Here is a 21,611-nt window from a genome sequence, read left to right on the forward strand (position 1 = left end):
CAATTTTATTGGTTAGAATGGTGGACTGCTATGTGGGGGAAAACACCTGTATCATCATTTCAGGGCTCAGTGTTGGGACCACTTCTGTTCAACATCTTTATTGATGATCTTGATGAAGACAGTGTGTCATTAGTAAGTTCAAAGATGACACCAAGTTAGGCGGCAGTGTTGATCTTAATGAGGATAGAGGGGCTCTACAGAGGGACTTGGATAGATTGGATTGATGGGCCAATGTTAACAGGATGAACTTCAACAAAACCAAATGCCACGTCCTGCCCCTGGGTCACAACTAGGCCATGCAATGCTACAGGCCTGGGGAAGCTGCCTGTCTGAAAGGGATCTGGGGGTTTTAACTGACAAGCAGCTGAACATGAGGAAGCAGTGTACTCTGCTCTGGTGAGGCTACACCTCACATTCAGTTCACTGAACCTTGTGTTCAGCATTGGGCACTTCAGTACCTCAGGATGAGGGATAAGGGGTTTAAATTGGAAGAGGGGAGATTCAAACTAGGTATTAGGAATGGGTTCTTTACAGTGAGGGTGGTGAGACACTGGAACAGGTTGCCAAAGGAGGTTATGGATGCTCCCTCCCTGGAGGTGTTCAAGGCTAGACTGGATGAGACCTTGAGTGACTTGTTCTAGTGGGAGGTATCTCTGCCTATGGTGGGAGGTTGGAACTGGATGATCTTTGAGGTCCCTTCCAACCTAAACCATTCTATGATTCTATGAATACAAGAGGGATGCAGAGGTGCTGGTGCAAGTTCAGAGGAAGGCAGCAAAGCTGGTGAAGGGCCTGGAGAGCAACTAAGGGAGCTGGGGCTGTTTAGTTTGAAAAAGAGGAGGCTGAAGGGAGACCTCATCATTGTCTACAACTGGCTGAAGAGAGACCTCATCATTGTCTACAACTACCTGAAAGGATGTTGTGGAGAGGTTGGTGCTGGTCTCTTCTCACAGGTAAATAGTGATAGAACAAGAGGGAATGGCCTCAATCTGCAACTGGGTAGATTTAGAGTGGACATTAGGAAAAAAAAATTCATGGAGAGTGGTCAGGCATTGGAATGGGCTGCCCAGGGAGGTGGTTGAGTCACCAACCCTGGATGTGTTCAAAAGTCGTCTGCATGCGGTGCTTGTGGTTTGAGGTGAACCTTGAAGAGTAGTGATGTTGGTTGGATTTGGTGATCCTGAGGGTTGTTTCTAGCCTGAATGTTTCTGTGATCAAGCTCTAAAAGATTTTGGGTAATGGCTCATGTTCCACCTCTCATCTGGTCCTGTTAAATATACTCAGTGACCTGGAGGAGGAGAGGAGAAGCACTCTCCTCAAGTCTGTTGAGAAAGCCAGAAAGCGGAGTACAGAAAGGCAGAACTGAGATTCAAAGACACCTTGTCAGCTGGAGGAATGAACTGACAGGAAGCTCATTAAACTGACCAAGGCCAAAAGCAAAGTCCTGCAGCTGAGAGACTATGCCCCTGCAACTGTTCAGCCTGGAAACTGACAGGCTGGGGAGCAGTTCTATTGAATAAAGGACCTGAAGGCTCTGGCAGGCAGCAGGCCAAGTAAGTCAGCAATGTGCCTTGTTAGCAATGAGCACTAGCAGCATACTGGCTATTATTGTATTTGTCTTTACACAGCACTTTTCAGATTAGATGTGGAATACTGTGTCCACTTTTGGACTCCTTAACAACAGGATATTGATGAACTTGTTATTGATGAACTTGATACTGATGAAACAGTTTAAGAGGGACAGGGATCTGTTGGAGAGGGTCCAGCAGAGGGCTATGAGGATGATTAAGGGACTGGAGGGCATGGTTTATGAGGAGAGGCTGAGGGACCTGGGGCTTTTTAATCTGGAGAAGACTCAGAGGGGATTTGATAAATGTTTATAAGTATCTGAAGGCTGTGCAGGAAGGGGGGGATGACAATGACAGTCTCTGCTCACTTGCTCCCTGTGATAGGACAAAGAGCAATGGGTGTAAATTGCAGCAAAAGTGGTTCCACCTCAACACAAGGGGGAACTTCTTTACTGTAAGGGTCACAGAGCACTGGAATAGACTTCCCAGATTGGCTGTGGGGTCTCCTTCTATGGAGACTTTCAAGGCCTGTCTGGATGTGTTCCTCTGTGATCTGTGTTCAATAGTATTGTCCTGCTCTGGCAGAGAGGTTGGACTCAATGATCTCCTTGGGTCCCTTCCAACCTCTAACGTCCTGTGATCCTGTGTGAATGAGCCCACTGGTAGACCACCAAGACAGCCTGGCAAGTGCTGAAAGCACATGAATTTTAATGATACTAAAAAATTCAATAGGCTGCTCAGAAAGGCTTTGAAATATCCATTTTAGAAGTTTTCAAGAAACAGCTGGAAAACCTCCTGAACAACTTGATCCGAATTCAGTGCTAACCTAACTTTCAGCAAGGGGTTGGAATAGGGACCTCCTGAAGGTCTCCTCTATGATTCGCCACACACAGATTAATTAACCACTCTCCTTTAATGAATGACTGCTTTCCAGGGTGTAAACGTCTAATTGCCGTACCTGATGCAAACACACTAACGTGTAGAATGCTTCACCTGCTGCAGTTGTCATTTCTGTATTGTGCTTCTGAAGTACCAGCATATCAAAGACCATCTGAAATCACAAAACAGAAATAGGTACACAAGTGTAAATTTCACCAACATTTACTGCTGAACCTCATATCTTCACTTCTGATAATAATGGACAAGTATTTGCAAACATACAAGGTTGTTTTTTGTTCTATTGCTTTTAAAAAAAAGAAAATAAAAAATTTAAACCAGGTTATCAGTAGTTGGAAAGCCAAATTCTTTTAGAAGCTTGATGGCACAAATTCACATTTCAAAACTCTGAAACCTGTTGTTGATTTGTGTATGTTCTTCAGAGAAAAATACCATCTCTTGTATTTCTCCAAAAGTTGTAGACATGCCAGAGAATGAAAAAAGCCTTTGCTTTCCTAGGACAAAACAGGGAACTTTTTCCACAAGTTTTGTAGACTCCTATAGCTCAAAGAAAGCCAAACAGGGAATAGATTACTAAGCCAGACATTACAATTTCAAGTGAAAATTTAAAGGCAGAAAGCTGTGTCAACTTAGAAGAAATAAACAGGTAAATACCATTATTTAAGGTACTCTCAGGTGTTGTCTCAGCCTGACTAATATATGCTTTTAATGAGCAATTGTCTGAAGTTCAAATGTCAGTGTGGCAAGAAAACGTATCTTAACTGAAGTCTTCACAAAATCAGGAGACAAGCACACAATTCCACAATTACTTTGATCCCAGTCAGCAGGAATCTGATTGCTGTCAGAATTTGATGAGATGGAATGGATAGTGGCTGAAGGAAACACATAACTCATTGAATACACTGAGTAAATGACAGCATTTCTTCCTGTTTCCCAACTATGCTTTTTTTTTGCCTCTTGCTTTAGTACTCTATGCAGCCTCCAGTTACAATTCCATAAACATTCTGTTTCACTGTTTTCACAGTAAAGTAACTGCTAAATCTGTCATTCAGGTTCATTCTACAGCTTGTGTGCAGAGCATGGATAAATATAAATTATATACTGAGAAGCTCAGGTCTTTTCTTGATTATCAGTAAGTAATTTCCTCCCTCTATGCCTCTATCATCCTTTCTACTTTAGTCCAATGTCCCCAGTTATTCATGCTCTCTTCCTTACTGCATGTGTGATCCTGCCTAACCCAGTCAAATGTGGTCACTGTTTGGCCTACCTGTGTGCAAAATCCCCCAAGTAACATGAAATGCAAATGCCTTACCTTAAGAAAGTGCCTTGTTGCTAGAAAAAGGGTTGAATCTGTTTCTTGTGCTTTTGCACACTGCTCTGCTAATGGGGTTACAGCCTCCAAACAGAGCTGGCAAACCTCTGAACTCATTCTGATAATAGATGTTAAAGAATCAAAGTCAGATTTTTCCAGTTATGTCAGTAGAAAATATTTTAAATGTTTGTATGTTCCAAGATTCCTTTTCTAATGAATAACTTAATTTTAAAAAAAGTAATTAAAGAAATCAAATAATTTCAACTTTGTTGCTTTCTTTAATTAGCTACATGCCCAGGGGTAACATAACCCTTTCTGACATAACATTTTCGGAAAGAGTCCCTTATGGTCAAGCTCATCTGTTTCTGACACGTGCCACAGATTAGTGAAAATGGTGCTCCTATTATGAGGGGGAGAGCCCATTGGCACCCTGACAGGAAATGCTCTGGAGCCAGCCCAGTGGAACAGCAGCAATGTTTTGTATTACCAGCTGAGAAACTAATTCAGGAATGGCTTTGGGATACCAGCTGAAGGCTTATGAAGTTACACACTCTGAAATGAAGTAATGGAGGAGGCAGGAGTGGCTGCCAGAAAAAACTTAACATGCTAGACCACTTAAAGGCTGCATTCAAGCAATGCAAGTCAGAAGCAATTCAGCTAATAGTAGAATGTCAATAGACACCACAGAGAAGCTCTAAGGAGAGCAAAGAGGAAAAGTCAATTACCAATCATAAATACAGATACTGAAAAAAAAAAAAATGCAAGGACAAAAAAAAAAAAAAATTTAAAAAAAATCCATATTTTCAACAGGTCCTTGTAAAAGCAACTTGGATTTTTTAACATTCCTAAGCTCTATAAAGGATACGATGACATCCCTAGCTCCAGTGAGTACATTAGACTCTTAAAGAGGTCCTCTGGCAGTTGTGGAATTTTCTCAGGAAATATCTCACAGATGAAAGTGATTAATTTGTAATATTGGTTACACAGGGATGGAAACTGTCAAAAGAAAAATATGATAGTTTTAGAATCAGTATCATAACTCTATAATGACAAAATTGTCATCTGTACAAAGAGGCAGGGCTGACGCTTCCCACTGAAGAAGAAAGACAATCTAAGTAGACAACTTCGGTCACTAGTATGGATACAGTTTATATTAGCCAAACACTGTGGTACTATAAAACATGACTGCTAAAGCTAAACAGTTGATGGAGGGAGTCTGGTATCTGCTTTTTACAAATTCATGAACTTTTATTTCAGAGATGAGTTAAGTCTAGCCCTGTGGAGTAAAAGGTTTGTGAGCATTTGGAGCACAGGAGAGGCTCCTATGGTACATCCATTGGCTGAATTTCAGCTAAGATGGATGTAGCTCTCACACTCAGCAAGCGCACCAGGTGAGAAACCATGTCAAGAGAGGATAACTGTTTTATTCTTAGTAAGTGTTCCTCTGACTCAAAGTAAAACATGAGCATAGTGCAACCCAATGAAATCATAGAATCAACCAGGTTGGAAGAGACATCCAAGATCATCCAGGCCAACCTAGCATCCAGCCCTATCCAGTCAACTACACCATGGCACTGAGTGCCTCAGCCAGGCTTTTCTTCAACACCTCCAGGGACGGTGACTCCACCACCTCCCTGGGCAGCCCATTCCAATGGCAAATCACTCTCTCTGGCAAGAACTTCCTCCTAACATCCAGCCTATACTTTCCCCAGCACAACTTGAGACTGTGTCCCCTTGTTCTCTTGCTGGGTGCCTGGGAGAAGAGGCCAACCTGGCTACAGCCTCTCTTCAGGTAGTTGTAGACAGCAATGAGGTCCCCCCTGAGCCTCCTCTTCTCCAGGCTAAACAACCCCAGCTCCCTCAGCCTCTCCTCATAGGGTTTGTGTTCCAGGCCTTTCACCAGCTTTGTTGCCCTTCTCTGGACACGTTCCAGCACCTCAACGTTTCCAGTTTTACTCATCTACTGAGGAGCTCCTGATGCCTATTAAGGCCAGCTGTATTCTCAGAAAAACTTAGGAGTCACCATGTGCTCTGAGATTCTTTTTCAGTTTGTATGGCGGTTTGGGTTTGGTATTGTTCTTTTTGTTTGGAGTTTTTTGGTTGGTTGGTTTTGTGTGGTTTTTTTTCTGGTTGTTGTTGCTTATGCTGTTTATGCACTGTTTATGCTTTCCATTGAACTTCTGACATTATCAGAAAAAGGATTCCACAAGCACATTTCAAGTTCAGCTGTTCACCTGTATAGACTCACTTTAAGAAGAAAAGTTTTGTTCAGGTCATTCAGATACACATTTTCTCAGCTTACAGTATTTCTTTTCAAGCAGTATCTACTAATATATGGAAGAATTATTTACATTATAAAAAGACTAGTAAACTCAACTTAGTGAGGTGGACAGGAATGAATTCTTGGAATTCATTATTATAAATCTTTCATATTCTAGCAGGTTATTTGCAAAAGTATACTTACTTTCAGCAGATCCTGGGACATTAGAGGCAGAACTAGATTAACCCCATATAAGACAACATCTGCTGCTGATACAGATCTATTTGTGGCTTGTCCAGGCTCATGTCCTCTGAATACTTCATCTGTAGAAAAGACAAAACAGATTTTCATTAATAGGAGGATTAAACATATTGAAGGAAGTGTCCTATTTCTTTATAATAAAGGTAATTTTAAAACCAGGACTATTCCCCTTTCCCTAAATAAATACATGAGGCACTGTATTAAAATAGAAACTTAGTGAGTGGAGGCTGTCTCATCACTATATTTATATTCATTCCGACTAAGCGTTTCATAATCACAAGTACCAGGCGGCATGTGAAACCAGAACACTTCAGATACTCTGAGGGCTCCCTTCCATTACAGAATATGGCATTTGTTTCTAGTGGTAGCTGCTTCATGCCTACACACATAAATAGAATGGTTTGGGTTGGAAGGGTCCTTAAAAAGATCGTTTAGTTTCAACTTCCCTGTTACGGGCAGAGGCACCCACCACTAGCCCAGAGTGCTCAAGGCTTCAGGGAATCACAGAATAGTCAGTGTTGGCAGGGACCTCAAAGATCATCCAGTTCCAAACCCCCTGTCATGGGCAGGGATACCTCACACTTGATCTGGTTGCTCAAAGCCCCATCCAGCCTCAGCTTAAAAACATCAGATGGGGCTTCTATCACCAACCTGGGCAACTTGTTCTAGTGTTTCACCACCCTAATGGTGAAGAACTTCTTCCTGACATCAAAGCTGAATCTACCCACTTCCAGTTTTGTTCCATTCCCCCTAGTCTTATCACCCAACCTCCTAAAAAGTCCCTCAACTGGCTTTCTTGTAGACCTCCTTCAGACACTGGAAGGCCACAATAAGGTCACCTCAGAGCCATCTCCTGACTGAAAAAGCCCAACTGTCTCTGTCTGTCTCATCCAACCTGGCCTTGAACACATCCAGGGAGGAGGTATCCATGACCTTCCTCACAGCCTGTTCCAGTGTCTCAGAAAGCAAAACAGTATTTTTATAGTCTATATATTGTATACACACATAGGTGTTTATATATTTCATAAAGACAAGAAGAAAACCCTGGCAGAGTTAGTGCAGCAAATTCTGTAGTTTAAATGTTACCATTTTTTCCAGTTACAGGCAAGACCTGCGTTTTCAGGCAATTCTTGCGTTGAGTCAGCAACAGTATGTAGACAACTTCCAATCCGTTTGATCTCTGAGCATTACATTCAGGTAGTATTCACACACTTTAGTTTCATGGCAAGTATTTTACAGTGCTTTCCATGCAACTAACATGCAATGGCTCACCTCAAAGAGAATATACTACATGGCATAAGTAGCCCATTCAATGGACAAAGTCTAAATCTGGTTCTGTATTTGTGTTGTGCAGAAAACTAGAGTGATGCACTGAATTTCAGAGTACAAGGTTCTCTCTTTCAAAATGTACCTCAGGAAAATCAATGAACAATGTTAAAACAACCTATGCAGACTGACCTTGTTACTGAGCATGTTTTCTGCATAAATTGTACAGGCCATGGTAAGATCTGAATCATGCAAATGCATTTTGGCTTATTTAAAAGCAAGGCAGCACAGCTGAGTGTGCTAGTTTGAAGCAGGGTAGAATGTTTTGGTGAGAAGAACTAGATCATAGGCTGTGAAAGGAAAACAATGGTGATGCTTACTCCCCTCAGAAGTCTCGCTGAGGAGTTTGCTGAAGAAGAAACAAAAACATCAGATAACACTCTCGCCATTTTCTCTCACTCTGGCTTGGGCAGCTGACTGAGCTGCATCTCTCTAACACACCTTCCACTCAACTTTGCTTCTTAACCTCTTGGCCAAACTTCTATTCTTCCTTGGGACTGGGGTAAGGTTGAGAGGGGCATGGGTGGTTGAGAGCCTCTCCTGGGGACTCAGGTTTCTGGGAGGGGAGTTGTGTTTCTGTATTACCTTCTACCTCATATATTTCTGTCTATAACTGTATATACTGTAAATATCTGCTTGTATATTGTGCTAGCTGTAAATAAATAGCTTCGTTCATATTTCCAGAGCTGACTGAGGCTAGTCTGGGTGACTTCTAAAGTGTGTGTGGGGGGGGGGGGCAGGGAACACCCAAACCATCACACAGAGCTAGAACTTGCAGGTCATATTCAAGACTATGAAAATTTTAAGGGGCAAATACACAGAGAAAGTAACAGGCTGAAATACAGAAACTAACTCTTAACAACATCTACATACCACAAAACGTTCTGTGAATGAGCGATACAGAAAACCTTCAAGTGTGGCAGAATTTTAATGAGCTCAGCATTTCACAAAAGTTGGCTCTTGTTCTCAGAAGATAATTCATCTGCCCTCTTGTGAGTATTATTTTGACCTGTTTGTGTGTTTTTTGCTATAAAACGTCTGCTACTGTATGCTCAGATTTGCAGCATTCGTACTTCAAGCTGTTTTATAAATGCCCTATTTATTTCATGAGGACAATAATAATTTCAGGTGATAGAATACTGTGAAAAGTCCTTCCTTTGCTACTGGCACATTAAATAGTAGTTTCCTTACCCTGATATAATCAAGTCTAAACCTCAGCTTTAACTCTACCTGGATTGAACACATGTCCCACAATGGTTTTTACAGCTTAGAATACAAGTTACTGTTCAGCAGTTACCATTTCTTTCATACCTGTATCACTGAAATCTATGAATTCTTTTGATAAAAGATTAGTGAGAAGCTCCATAATAAGAAGTAGATCCTGGTACTGGTCTTCTTCTGCTGTGACATCTATCCGTTGTCGACCTAGATTATTCTTAGAATACACCTGAAGCAGAGTTAAGCAGGCCTCATACAAATTCATGGCTTTGGCCTATTAAAAAACAAACAAACATGAAATAATGAGAAAGATTCCATACAGAAGTGACACACTTTAATATAGTATTACTTGGCTGATGATGTGATAACACCAAGATTGTAATCAAAGTTATAAAACCACACAAAATAATCAAGGAAACAGCCACCTTGGACAGTAAGAACATTTGCAGCCATATATTCATGCACTACTGACTGAAACAGCGGGACACTAGTTCTATCAATTCCTCAGTCTTAACAGGGGAAAAAAAACAAACAAAAAAGACAAGAGTGGCTTGGGACAGGCTGACATATCTCACTGATCTTACATAGTACATTCCCAGCAAAATTCCTTGGGGAGTCACTTCAGCTATTGAACTTTGGAGCCACAATACATTGTGCATACCCTTGTTTGGAACAGGCAGGAACTCTTCTAAATGAAAAGGCAGAATTAGCTAACAAGGCAAAGCTGCACTGACTCATTCTACCCATTACCTTCCTGGTTTCTATTAATACCTTGCAGTGTCTCTGTGGCATGCACTTGTCACATACATCAGCTGCAATTCTCAGTAATCTTTCAGGGAAAGCTGACATGGTTAAAGAAAGTATTCAGCAAGGTTTCCGCTCTTACTATCCACATATAGAGTTTGACTAGCAATGAACTGTGGTTAAGTTTATTGGTTTAAGAACAGCCTATATGTCCTGCTTTTAATTAATTAATTCCTCTAATAGATGTGATCACATAGCATTTTTTTTCCTCAATAGAATCTAAAAATCACTATGCTTTATTTGAAGGAATAGCACTGTATATGTATGCATGCATACCCACATACACATTTACCCCTCCTTCCCCTTCTGGTTGTATTTACCTCTCCAAGATAGCAAATTTGTTTATGTGCAACTTCAACGAAGACTTCTATTATGAGATTAACAGTCTCTGGTGTGTTTTTGTATACTTCCATTAATCCAATGCAATTATTAAGGAAGTCCATTAGGAAATTGAAAAGAATTGCTACGTTATCAATCTGGGTAGCCTCAGCAATGCCACAGAGCGCTTCTAATGTAGCAGTGATTTCTTGTTTCACTTCCTCCTCCTGACAGATCTGCTGAAAGTTTTCTTGGTTTATCACATTCAAGAACCGTTGCTGAAGTGGCTGAAGAACCTTGAAATATTTTAGACAAGTCACATTAGGATATGCATACATATGAGATAGGAGGTTTAAGTAACTCAGCAAGCTCACGGGTTGCTTTAGGCGTGGCAGTACAAGAATCAAGTGCTTTCAGTTTCCAACACATCAGTCACGTTATTTATTACCTGTCACATTAATAAAAGCTGAAGTGGAAGTGATTAGCAGCTCACATTTATCCGTCATCACCTGTAGACTGGTTTCAAAATGAGCACTTCCACTAACATTTTGTGTTATTTTGTAGTGTTTGAACAAATGTCAATGACTTTCTCTGGCTCACAGTATCTGATTATTTTTCAAATTCATTATTAGGGGAAAAAGTCAGTTACAGTTCCAATGAAAGCATTAAATAGGATTCATGTTCACAACTACCTTTTTGATTCTCAATATTGCAGTCTCTTTAGTGCTTGGACCAGTTTAGGAAGTTCCATAAAAAAATTTATTTGTTTTCCCCAATTACTTCAAGTTCATTATAGTCTTACCTTCAATCACTAATTTTGCTAATAAAAGAAAGCTTCTCTCAGAGGCCAGTGTTTTACAAGCTCACATGGTGCTTCCTGATCACACTTCAGATACTTCCTAGCACCAACTTTTCTGTTAAGTATCTGCGCTTTGATAAAGCCAGGGCACAAAAAGCTGATTAGAGCTCATTATGTTGTTCCACATTAGCTTTTTATGGACTTAATGAAAGGAACAGAAAGTGAACAAATAATTCACAACAAGAAGAAATTAAAAGAAGAAATAATGTCGTTCCAGAAAAAATTCTTAACCTTTTTATAATAGTATCTTTCAGGAGTACTGCTATACTGGTTACTTCATGAATAATTACCTCCAGCTAATTATTGGGTTTTTTTTTTTTAGACTGCAATGTCATAAAGCTTTTGGCAGCTCATCGTGCCTTACAACTACTGACCTTGAAAGACAGAACAATTTTTAGAAGTACCAATATTAGATGTTCAACATCAAAGGACTCTATAAGGCTTGACTTTGTGTCACCATAAAATTCCCTAAATGAACTTGTTTGTAACTCCATTTTAGCAGCTGATAAGACCAGCAACACAGTAGCTTACCTCTGTCCAGTATTGTTGTTTTGTTTCTGTATCCATATGAGCAAAACCTCCTAAAACTAAAGCTTTCATTAATGTTCTCTGGACAGAACTGGACAAATAGTGAAGAGGAGGGCTTCGCCTTGCAAATTGTTTAGCTAAATTCCACCAGTTTTCACACTGAATAACTAAATTTGCCCTAAAAGAGGAAAAAAAAAACAGTTTAAAGAAGACTTCACAAAAATGTATGAACAGAGCACATCAGGTTGATAGCAATTGTCAGAGGACTGTATCTTTTAATCCCTTTATTCTAAGGCTAAATTGCCTTTGAATCTTATTAATGCCCCACCTCTAAGATTTCTGAAGTATATAAATAGCTCAATTCATGGGGGAGAAAAGTAGGGAGGTGCTTTAGTTTTACACACATACACAGAGTTAATGGACATACTGCATGGATTAAAAGCTTAGTCTCATTATGTCATGACAAAACAAGCAGTTTATTCCATAGCTAGATCCTATGGGTTTTAGGAATTTTCCTTTTTTAAAAACAAAATAGCTGAAGTATTTAAATCCTCAAAGTTCAGAACACTCCTTCAGCAGATTGTGAATGTGTGATTGCATGTATAACTGCATAATGTCAATTCACAAAAGTAAAACTTTCAGGAATTTCCTGCTGCACAGGAAGAAAGCAAATAAAAATTACATGTTTACAGAACACATTTTATACTGGCTTAGCCAGTGTCTGAACTCTTAATCCTGAAGAACTTATTCAACAAAAATCAACAGCAATGCAAAAAACCTTGCAATAAGACTGGAGACCAAGAGAGCTTTCTTTTCTCGCTGTTTGAGAGTGAGGCACAAAGGTAAAGTAAGGAGAGACACTTCTAAACAGTAATAAAAATTAGGTTCTGTTTTGTCAAATGTAAGTCTCACTCCTCACTCTTTCAGACAACTTTATTTTCAACCAGAGTATGCTACTGAAGTAATTTGACTTACAGAGACATGAACACGAAGTGCCCTACATCTGGATTACTTTGGCCAAATAAATTTAAAGGAAGCAAAAGAAATTTTTGACTTCCAGAGGTATAGCAACTTACCGCTCTCTCCTTTCCACTAATGTTACTAGCAGTTGTACAGTATCATTTGCAAGGTCCTGCTCTGAACTCCACACTGCCAGGTTACTGATCACTTTTTCTAAAAGGTAACCCACAATCCACTGGGAACCCTCTGTATCAGCACCAAATGCTGTACTAAATGGCAGACTTATCTATAAGAAAAGCATTAAAATGAGTGAGTTTTACAGAAGCCAGAACCCCAAAGTGTATGGTAATCATTGTCAGCAAATTCTTTTCAGGCTGTCACTCCCCTACTTAAGATACATGAACGTTACATTGGCAAAGGCAAAGAATACCTGTAAGAGAAAAATCTTTGCCGAATTTATCTTGCTATTGTAAGCACAACAACTAAAAGTTTCAAAAGGTTCAACACAATCAGGTTTGAACATGTCTAGCTTTTAACTCCAATGACAGTCCAAAGATCACAAAATAATCTCCCAAAAACGTTTCCATTAATTTACAATTAAATTACCCAAAATTCAGTAATACAAGGTACTAGAAATATACCTAGCTGTTGATCTACACCGAAACTTAAAGTTATAAAAACTTATTTTCACTGCAATTTTTCTGCATCTGCTTTCTGCAGGCTCCTTCAATCTGTAGATCTTCTGGCCCTGGCACATTAAAATAAGCTTCCCTGAAATTGCTTGTTATCCTATCTTTAAAAAGTCTCTGCAGAGTTAAACCCAAGCATTTTCTAGTAATTGTGCAGGAGGTTGTCAACATACCACCAACATTTCTATTCTTAAAACTCATGATACACACCTGACAATATGGTTTAAATAGAAGTTTCAATCACCTTCACATGTCAACACAAACTAAACATGCATCTCCTATAGACTCTATTTCTTCACATTGTTTTAAATGTGGGTCTCCTCCTTACACGCTCTCCAGTGCTGCCCCAACAAGTACCTTTACGAACTTTAGCTCTACTGTACGTGCAAACTAAGTAATATGATTTCAAACATTTACAAGACTATGGTATACATAGTTTTGTTAAAAAGGGCCCCCTGAAGCATTAGTACTCTTAGTTGCTTCAATAGTGGAAATGAAGGAAAGGAGGAGGAGCCTCCCTTACTGAAAGTTAGAGCCAACAGGACCTCCTCAGGTCTCTGTCAGATAGCTGGATTACAGTTAGTTTGATAAGCAAAATCAGGATCGAGGTCCAATGGTGATTAGCACCGTCCAAAGACAATCTGAAGTTGCCCTTTACAAAGGGTGCACCATGAAATAATGATATATACAATGAGAACACATGAGAATGGGAAGAGGAAAGTAGCATGACATTATGTAATGCATACTACCTTGTGATGGTGTTAGATATCTAATTCAGAATCATGACCAAGGTTACTCACTAACTCATCCATCAAGGCTAACCACTGAATTAGAGATGAACTTTAAGATCTGATTTACAGTGAGAAGTAGCATAAAATTGCTGTAGTCAGTTTCACCCACTGTGCAGCCTGACAGTTCTATTCTGCTAGGACAATGGCTAAAAAGAAGACAATTAGAAAACTGCATTTGCACCAAAATGTGCAAGAAGGGTCCCCTAAAATTTAATTTCTAATAATAATTTTTTAAAAAGAGTAAATATCAACTTTCAAACAAATTCCAAAATAAACCACAATCCATGTAACACTAAAAATGGTTTTAAAATAGCTACATTGACATCTGCATTGACAGGATAATATTAGTGCTAATACTCACCAATTAATTCAAAGAAGTTACATCCTTACCTGATCATACAGATTTTCATCTACTAGGAGGTAAGTCTTTGCCCAGCGCTTGAGGAACCATACAATATCTTTGCCCATTTGGGGGCTCAGGAGGTGTGTGAGATTTGCCCTTATTGCTCTAGACTCTACTTCTGAGACTCTTAAAATAGCAGACAACAACCTGCAGATTAAAATACAATGAGGATGCTGAAAGTGGTTTTATTGAGAAGCAATGCCACTACCAAACACTCTTGTTTTTCATGAAATATGACAGAAGGAAGAGAATAACACAAAGTAGTTCAGCTGTGCTGAAGCAAAAAGCATTAAAATTTACCACTTCTTTAAATATAAGAAGAGAGAGACAGGACAGACAGGCAAATACTGCAAAAAAGTCAGAAAATGCATTAAAAGATAATTATCTCTGACATCAAAATTACTGCAATAAGGAATCCTTACAAGCTTTCTGTCATCAAGGGAATAAAGACAAATGGACTACTTGGGGTACCTGAAATGTTCTTTTTGGTAAAACTGAGTCTCTCTTCCTGGCACCATCAAGCTTGGTGGCCAGGCAGGTCCTAACAGTGCAGACTTTTGCAGTGTGATGTACGTTAAAGACTAAATACAGAAATGAATGACCACTCATTCCTCTCCTTGTCAGGTCTGCAGAGAATCAGTTTGAAATAGCAGATTACCAAGTGATGGCACTAGTAGAGTCAGTCCATAAAACTACATTAACTTTTGTAGTATAAATCAATTATATTTGGTAAGAATGCAACTGCACAAATAGTTTTGGAGTTAAGGGGTCTATTTCTTGAAGACAGTTCAGAGCTATTGCCAGGGAGCCTCATATCTCTCCTTATTTAGAATTTATTTTACTCCTATCACCACTGAGATACTGCACCAAGAAATCCTATTTGGTGGACACTTCTTTGAACTACCAATAAGTATCAGTGAGCAGCATTCAAATTTCCAAACATTAGGTACATCATTGCTAATGAAGATCCATTTTTTCTAGGCTCTTCCAAAATAAGAAATCATTAAATACACAACTTAGGAAGAAACTTCTGTGTCAATAAAAAGTGGAATGCAGTCTTCTGAAGTGTGAGGATTCAAATACAGGAATCGTCTGTGGGCATCAGCCTTCTTGCAAAGAAAGAATGGAAGTCTCTTCTCCTACTGCTTTTATAGGCCAATAGTGACATGTGTACAAAAGTGACAGCAATTTCTTCCACACTGAAGACCAGCTGTGCTGCTACTGCCAAGCTTGGGCAGTAAGCCATGTTCAGTGTAGGCAAGCTCAGTCATGCTGTGGGAAGGGTTTGCTGAAGCTGTATATGTTCTGAATGACTTACAGAGTATACATTAGATTATCTAAAGATTCTGATCTACCAACTTTTTAGTAATTTCAGACATTTTAAGGATTTTTGTAACAAATAGACCAAATGTGTTTGTTGTTTCTTTTTAAATACCATCTGTACTTTGAATTTCTTTACTCTAAACAAAAATAAATCAATCTATTCTGTCTTGTCTTAATCTCTTTTACAACATTGCCTGAATATGTTTGTTATAAGACCATTCTTAAATTGATTTGCCCTTACTTTAATATTAGTTAAAAGCCATTTCCACTGCTCACTATTTACACGTTGCTTTTTTACTTTTCAAATGCACCCAAGTCCACTCATATTCACACTTTTTCCCTCTGAAACTTAACATATTCATTACCATGAGATGCATCCTTACCTAATTACAGAATCAGTTCTGTTGTAACCTGGGATGGAAGAGGCCTTTTCTCCTGGAGATCCCAGAATCTGAAGTGTTGTATTGATGTCAACCTCAGTTGCATGTTTAATGGAATATTCCATTACTTCTGGAGGTATTAACGGCGTCTCTCCCTGAGTATCATTAGCCAAGAGGTAGCCTTACATTAAAAAAGAAAGAGTGATCACAACTTTCTACCCTAGGTTAACTTATGGCTTCTTGATTAGAAAAATCCATTGGTTTAACTGCAGACATCACACCACACCAGTCATTTGACCAAACTCTGACTAACACTGTTTAAAATCCTAGTAAGTTAACTTCAGAGCCTTTAAAGCCATTCAGTAGAGAACAGCCTAAAGTGACAAGAAACCAAGATTGGAAAAGAAGCCACAAAAAAAAATTGCTTCATGCAAAAGCACAACAGTCAAGTCAACCTCTGAGAAGGGAGGAACCCCAAACATTCTTGTGTCATATTTTTCTTCTTTCTGTGATAAGAAAACCATTGACTTTACAGCTTCCCTGCCAATCCCATCTTATTTGATACTTCTGTTCTGCTAACATTTCAGATCTGTTAGAGGCTTTTAGACACCAAGTGCATGTGCAATAATGAAGTTTTATCCACACAGCAACTGCGGATCAGGTGAAGCATGGGATTTTATACAGTACTCTGGTGTCCAGGTAATTCCAGCTTAAGTCAGATTTCAATGTCTGATCTCTCTTCATGTGAGCTACAAACTCAATCCCACAGTGATAAAAAAAAATATTAAACATATCACATCAACATCTGAGAGTGACTAAAATATCAGGTGTTCAAAAAGATCCCACAAAGTATTTCACAAATTATACATTTCTCCTGTCAAAGTACAGATAGTGTCTTAATTGTTATTATGCCATGCAAACAGAGGTAAGGTAGTTTGGTCTGAAAATCAAAACCAAAATGCTTCCAAATTCGAGTTCCTTGAAATACAACAAAACACTAGGAGGTGGATCATCAGCACAGAGAGACTCTGGAACTTGATTCTTTGTCATCACTCAGTAATACCATTATTCTCATCTCATATTGATTCTTTGTGCTGGAATATTTTGATGAGAGAAGAAATTAGATCATTGGTTTGTTGAGAGGGATAAAAAGGCAGAATGTCAACAATTTGTGCCACTCTGGTCTGGGATGCTGGATCTATTATCTTCCTCCTCACTCCGCTCTAGTATCTTTTCTACTAATCTTGGCTAATAGAAAGTTATGTTAAGCTTTGCTGGTTGTTTTGTTTGTCTGTTTGGGAAAGCAGAGGGAGAAAGAGAGGGTAGCTTTGAGCCCTCCTGGGCAGTTTCCTTTGTCTGGAAGGGAGTCTGGATCTCTGTTTCGTTTCTAATTTGCATATAATTGTAAATATATTGTGTATATATGCTTGTAAATTTTGCTTTGCTGTAAATACAGTTTCATCTTACTGAGCGAGTCTGGTAAATTCCAATTGTGGGGGGAGAAGATCTTAAGCCACCACATTCTTTTATAAAGTCACATGCTCCCAGACAACACAACTGGTAGCATGAACAGACTAATTTCTTGAATATGCTGACTGATAGCACATCTCAAAAAAGCTGTGACAGATTTAGTTGTGGGAATTTCTAAAGAACATTGCCTCACGTAAAGACTTCATCAGTCTTTTAAAAGATAACATTCATGTTACTCAATGCAGATGAAAATAAAAGAGACTGAGTAGCTTATGTAAGATGAATCCTTCACAAAGATAAAATGTATAGCCAAAATAGCTGATAAGGGTTTTGTTTGGTTGGTGTTTTTTTTTCCTGAAGTGCTTCAGCTGCAATTAGAATACCAAAATAATAAATATTTAAAACTGTTTACTAACCTGTGACTAAAATAAGCCAATGAATATCCTCATACAAGTCATCAAGCACTTTATTGTCAATTGAGCCTGATGTGGGTGAGGCAAGTAACTGCTGCTGATGTCTTTGCAACTGACCATGGAGCCTTGTCACTCGGTCTTCTAATAAACTGTGGATGAATAACAATGAAGTAACTTCACTAACTTTAAATTGTTTCAGTAAGGTCAGGCTTTTAACGGCTTGCATTCATAGAAACAACCAGGTTGGAAGAGACCTCCAAGATCATCCAGGCCCACTTATCACCCAGCCCAATCCAATCAACTAGAGCATGGCACATGACTATTTCTTCATACCTTGTAAGAAGAGGTATACAGTGTTCCGCAGCAATTCTCCCCAGCATGCCTACACTGGCCAGCTGGTCACAGAACTGGTCTCTGTCATCTTCCTGCAGCTCACTTATTTCCTCCTCTTCCCGAGAGGCCACACCATTGGCAGTCTTTGGTTATTTCAACAAAATCAGAAGCAATCAATTAGTGTTACTAAATTTTATCATCATGGCAATTTTCTACATTACTTCTCTTTCAATGTGTTTTCATGGATGAAGAAAGGACTTGTACTAAATTAGACACAGAGGAGTAAACATGGCTTCATACTGTTTTAAAATCCACATTTCACAAGACTGACTAGCTAAATGCCACATTCAGTTAACTGTACATTTGCCATCATTACAGTAGCGCTCTCAAGTCAAAAGATTCACTGTTTGTGGAAAAGAGTTAAGGGTAAGTCAATATTTGTTATTAATAAGATAAGCACAGGCTGAACAATAGCAGAACAGCTTCTTTATAGCACAGAGTACTGTAAATCAACTTTGTTCAAGCTTCTTCTGCTAGAAAAATAATGGCACTGAATGATTAGCTCACAGAAATGGTCTGCAAACCCAGTGGTCAGAAGATTGCTAAAGTATATTTGCATTTCAAATCCAATACATAACACACCAAGAACCATTTTAAGTACTGGAACTTCTGTGACTAACAGAATGGGGAAAGGAAAGACACTGTTTTCAAATGTCTGAGTTCATACATAAACCACAAAATAGAGAGTGGTTTTCATTATGAAATTAAAGTAGTCTCATTAAGGATTCTCCTTAATCCATTGTTTGAGGAGAAGAGGCTTAAAAAAGTAAATGCTATGGCCTCAGGAAGCCACAAGAGTAATAATAATAACCATCACATTATCACAGTATCACCAAGGTTGGAAGAGACTTCATAGATCATCAAGTCCAACCATAATAATAGTCTCAGTTTTATTTTTTGCTGATGCAGAAGTTGCACTATTTGATTTCTCAAAGCTTATCTGGGCTGCATTATAAAACTCTTTAAATAATCAGACCCTATTCCTTGAAGAGCTAAACAATGATATGCAGGAACCAAGTATCAATGCTAAAAATGTTTCTAAAAAATATTTCAGAGAACTATAAAATTTACAGAAGTAAAATACAAATGACAGACTATGAGTCTGCTTTACTTCTACAAAGGCTCTGTATATCCAAATCCACACACAATTCCTAATCCAAAGTGCCTTTAACCCATCTTTTCTTTATGTAACCCAGCAAATCATTCTCTTTCGCAACTTCAAAGTTGCAGCTGTTTACTGAAGGATGAGCCTCTGTTCTCAAAGAAGAGACTGAAAGTTCTTGTTACTGCTTTGATATTGAACAAGAAGCATTCTGAAACGCCAGCTGTGGCTTTTAAAGGGTTACCCATGGGATAAATGACTTATCTCACAGAATGACATGAATTAACCTGTGCACACAAGTTATGTCAGGACTGTCTGATATGAATTCAAAGTTCTCCTGTGAAATATTTCTCTTTTGGTCCTGTTATTACCATCTGTTGCATACTGAGATATTAGAATTAAGTTTTATATCGTGCTTTTCAGAACGAAGCATCTTGGAGACCTCTGAACAACATCATACTTAAGTGATTTTATGCAGTTATTGAATTGAATCTATGCAATAATTAATCCACTGAACAACTGCATTCCACTTTCTGTCTGAGAATCTAATTAGTTAAGATTCACATTCCTGGCAGAGATTAATCTGCTTGCTTTGTCAATGGTTCGTGAGATACATGAGGTACTTCCAGGTTTTCTCCAGAACCTTAGAAATTCAATTGGAAACTCATTTTAATGAAAAGAACCATGTAACAGCAAGTTTCTTCTAGCCTGAGCACAGTCATCCTACTTTTTTTTCAGTTATTCATGCATGCCAATTATATTTTGTATTTGTAGATATATCTATTTGTTTTTATATATATAAATATATACACACACATATATATGTATTTTTTATATATATGTATTTATTTGTAGATATATATTTGTATTTTGAAGATAATGTATGGGAAGTAACAACCATGTATAAAAGGCTTCTTATTTCCATTAGGGATCTTAACTGGGACACTAGTCTAGAGAAGAGTGGTCAAAAGTTTAGTCATTCTATCTGGGAAGAATAGTAAGATGCATGTTGATTTGAGGAACAAGTTTATTTTTTTTCTAATAAAAAAAAAAATCACCTTTGAATTCCTTTATTTCCTCTTCAGAATAAGAGAGACCGACTGGAAAATTACCACTAAGTTACAAATTCAGTGATTTTTTTTCATTTCCAAAGTCAGAAATAGGAATTCTATACTAGATCCCTTGAGCTACATATAGTACAAACTAAGACATGGGCTAGTTACTATATATCCTCATCAAGAACTGTTAGAATGAGAGCTTACCAAATTCCTTGTGCCATCAGGAGCAGCTAGATGGCACTGAATGTAGGAATTAAAGACCTGAACAGCATGTTGGGTAAAGAAACCTTTATGGAAATGTTTGTCATCTTGTACCAAAGTGAGCCAAGATTCCAACAACTTATCATATGCTTCCATATATACCATGTCATCTTTGTCAAGCTGTAAGAGATAAAAGAAACAAAACAAAAATTGTATTCCAATGAAACCAGAGGAACATACTTATGTTATTATTTAACAGATGTCCTTCTTATGTTGACATAATTAAAAACAGTGCCAAAAGACACGTCTAAGGTTAACCAAGAAAATACCAGAATGAACTGAAGCAATACATTGAGAAAAATCAGTCCAGCTTTCATGCTTCCTAAGCTTTAAGAAACTATCATTGTGTTTTGCTATTTCTCTTCATCTGATGTTCAAACTGAAAACAGTCCCAAACTAAGCCTTTAATGCATAATTACCTAAATACAGGAGTTACTGAGATTTTACCCCAAAGATGCCAAGCAACCCAGCTCATACTAGTAACACAGAATTCAGCCAGTTCTTTTTAACTAGGAAAATATGGAATATGTGCATAGAGTTACATACGTTCAACTATTCCTTTTTAACTAGGAAAAACCAGAATATGTGCATAGAGTCACATGCATTGAACTATTCCTGAAATAGAGAGAAGAGATAATGATTCCAGATGAAATCACTGTAAGACTGCAATTGTTCAAGAAACCTTACTACAGGCAGCCTGTCTTGATGACACATAACTTATCATTCAAAGAACAAAAAAATCATTCTTCCACAGAACATGCCTGCACCTCTGACTGTTAAGTGTATTTTATCTGATGCTTCACGGTTTTAATTATTCATGTGTGTTTCTACATAATACATGAGTTGCAAAAGGAAAGCATCTATCTGAAAAACAAAGTTCTGGATTACAGGCAAACTCAACAACTCAAACAGCAAAGAGGCTGTTTCTATTTAAAAGTATTTTTAATGTACCTATCAACTTTTTTATTTGATGAAGAAATTGAACTTTAGTAATAGATCTGACTTCAGCTACCTGAA

General features: G+C 38.4%; 1 protein-coding gene across 1 annotated transcript in view; it reads right to left on the minus strand.

The window, feature by feature from the left end:
• Positions 1-21,611, minus strand: part of XPO4 (exportin 4) — an 87,037-nt gene that overhangs the window by 7,354 nt on the left and 58,072 nt on the right. The window contains exons 10-22 of the mRNA XM_064171702.1: positions 20,538-20,714; positions 18,114-18,256; positions 17,784-17,929; positions 15,901-16,078; positions 14,182-14,341; positions 12,428-12,597; positions 11,355-11,529; positions 9,967-10,260; positions 8,936-9,116; positions 6,242-6,360; positions 4,643-4,773; positions 3,778-3,895; positions 2,527-2,619 (exon numbers count right to left, since the gene is read on the minus strand). Of these exons, the coding sequence (XP_064027772.1) occupies positions 2,527-2,619; positions 3,778-3,895; positions 4,643-4,773; positions 6,242-6,360; positions 8,936-9,116; positions 9,967-10,260; positions 11,355-11,529; positions 12,428-12,597; positions 14,182-14,341; positions 15,901-16,078; positions 17,784-17,929; positions 18,114-18,256; positions 20,538-20,714 (2,085 nt within the window). The remainder of the gene's footprint in view (positions 1-2,526; positions 2,620-3,777; positions 3,896-4,642; positions 4,774-6,241; positions 6,361-8,935; positions 9,117-9,966; positions 10,261-11,354; positions 11,530-12,427; positions 12,598-14,181; positions 14,342-15,900; positions 16,079-17,783; positions 17,930-18,113; positions 18,257-20,537; positions 20,715-21,611) is intronic.

The sequence above is a fragment of the Pogoniulus pusillus genome, chromosome 3, assembly GCF_015220805.1.
Source record: "Pogoniulus pusillus isolate bPogPus1 chromosome 3, bPogPus1.pri, whole genome shotgun sequence".
In the NCBI taxonomy this organism is placed as follows: Eukaryota; Metazoa; Chordata; class Aves; order Piciformes; family Lybiidae; genus Pogoniulus; species Pogoniulus pusillus.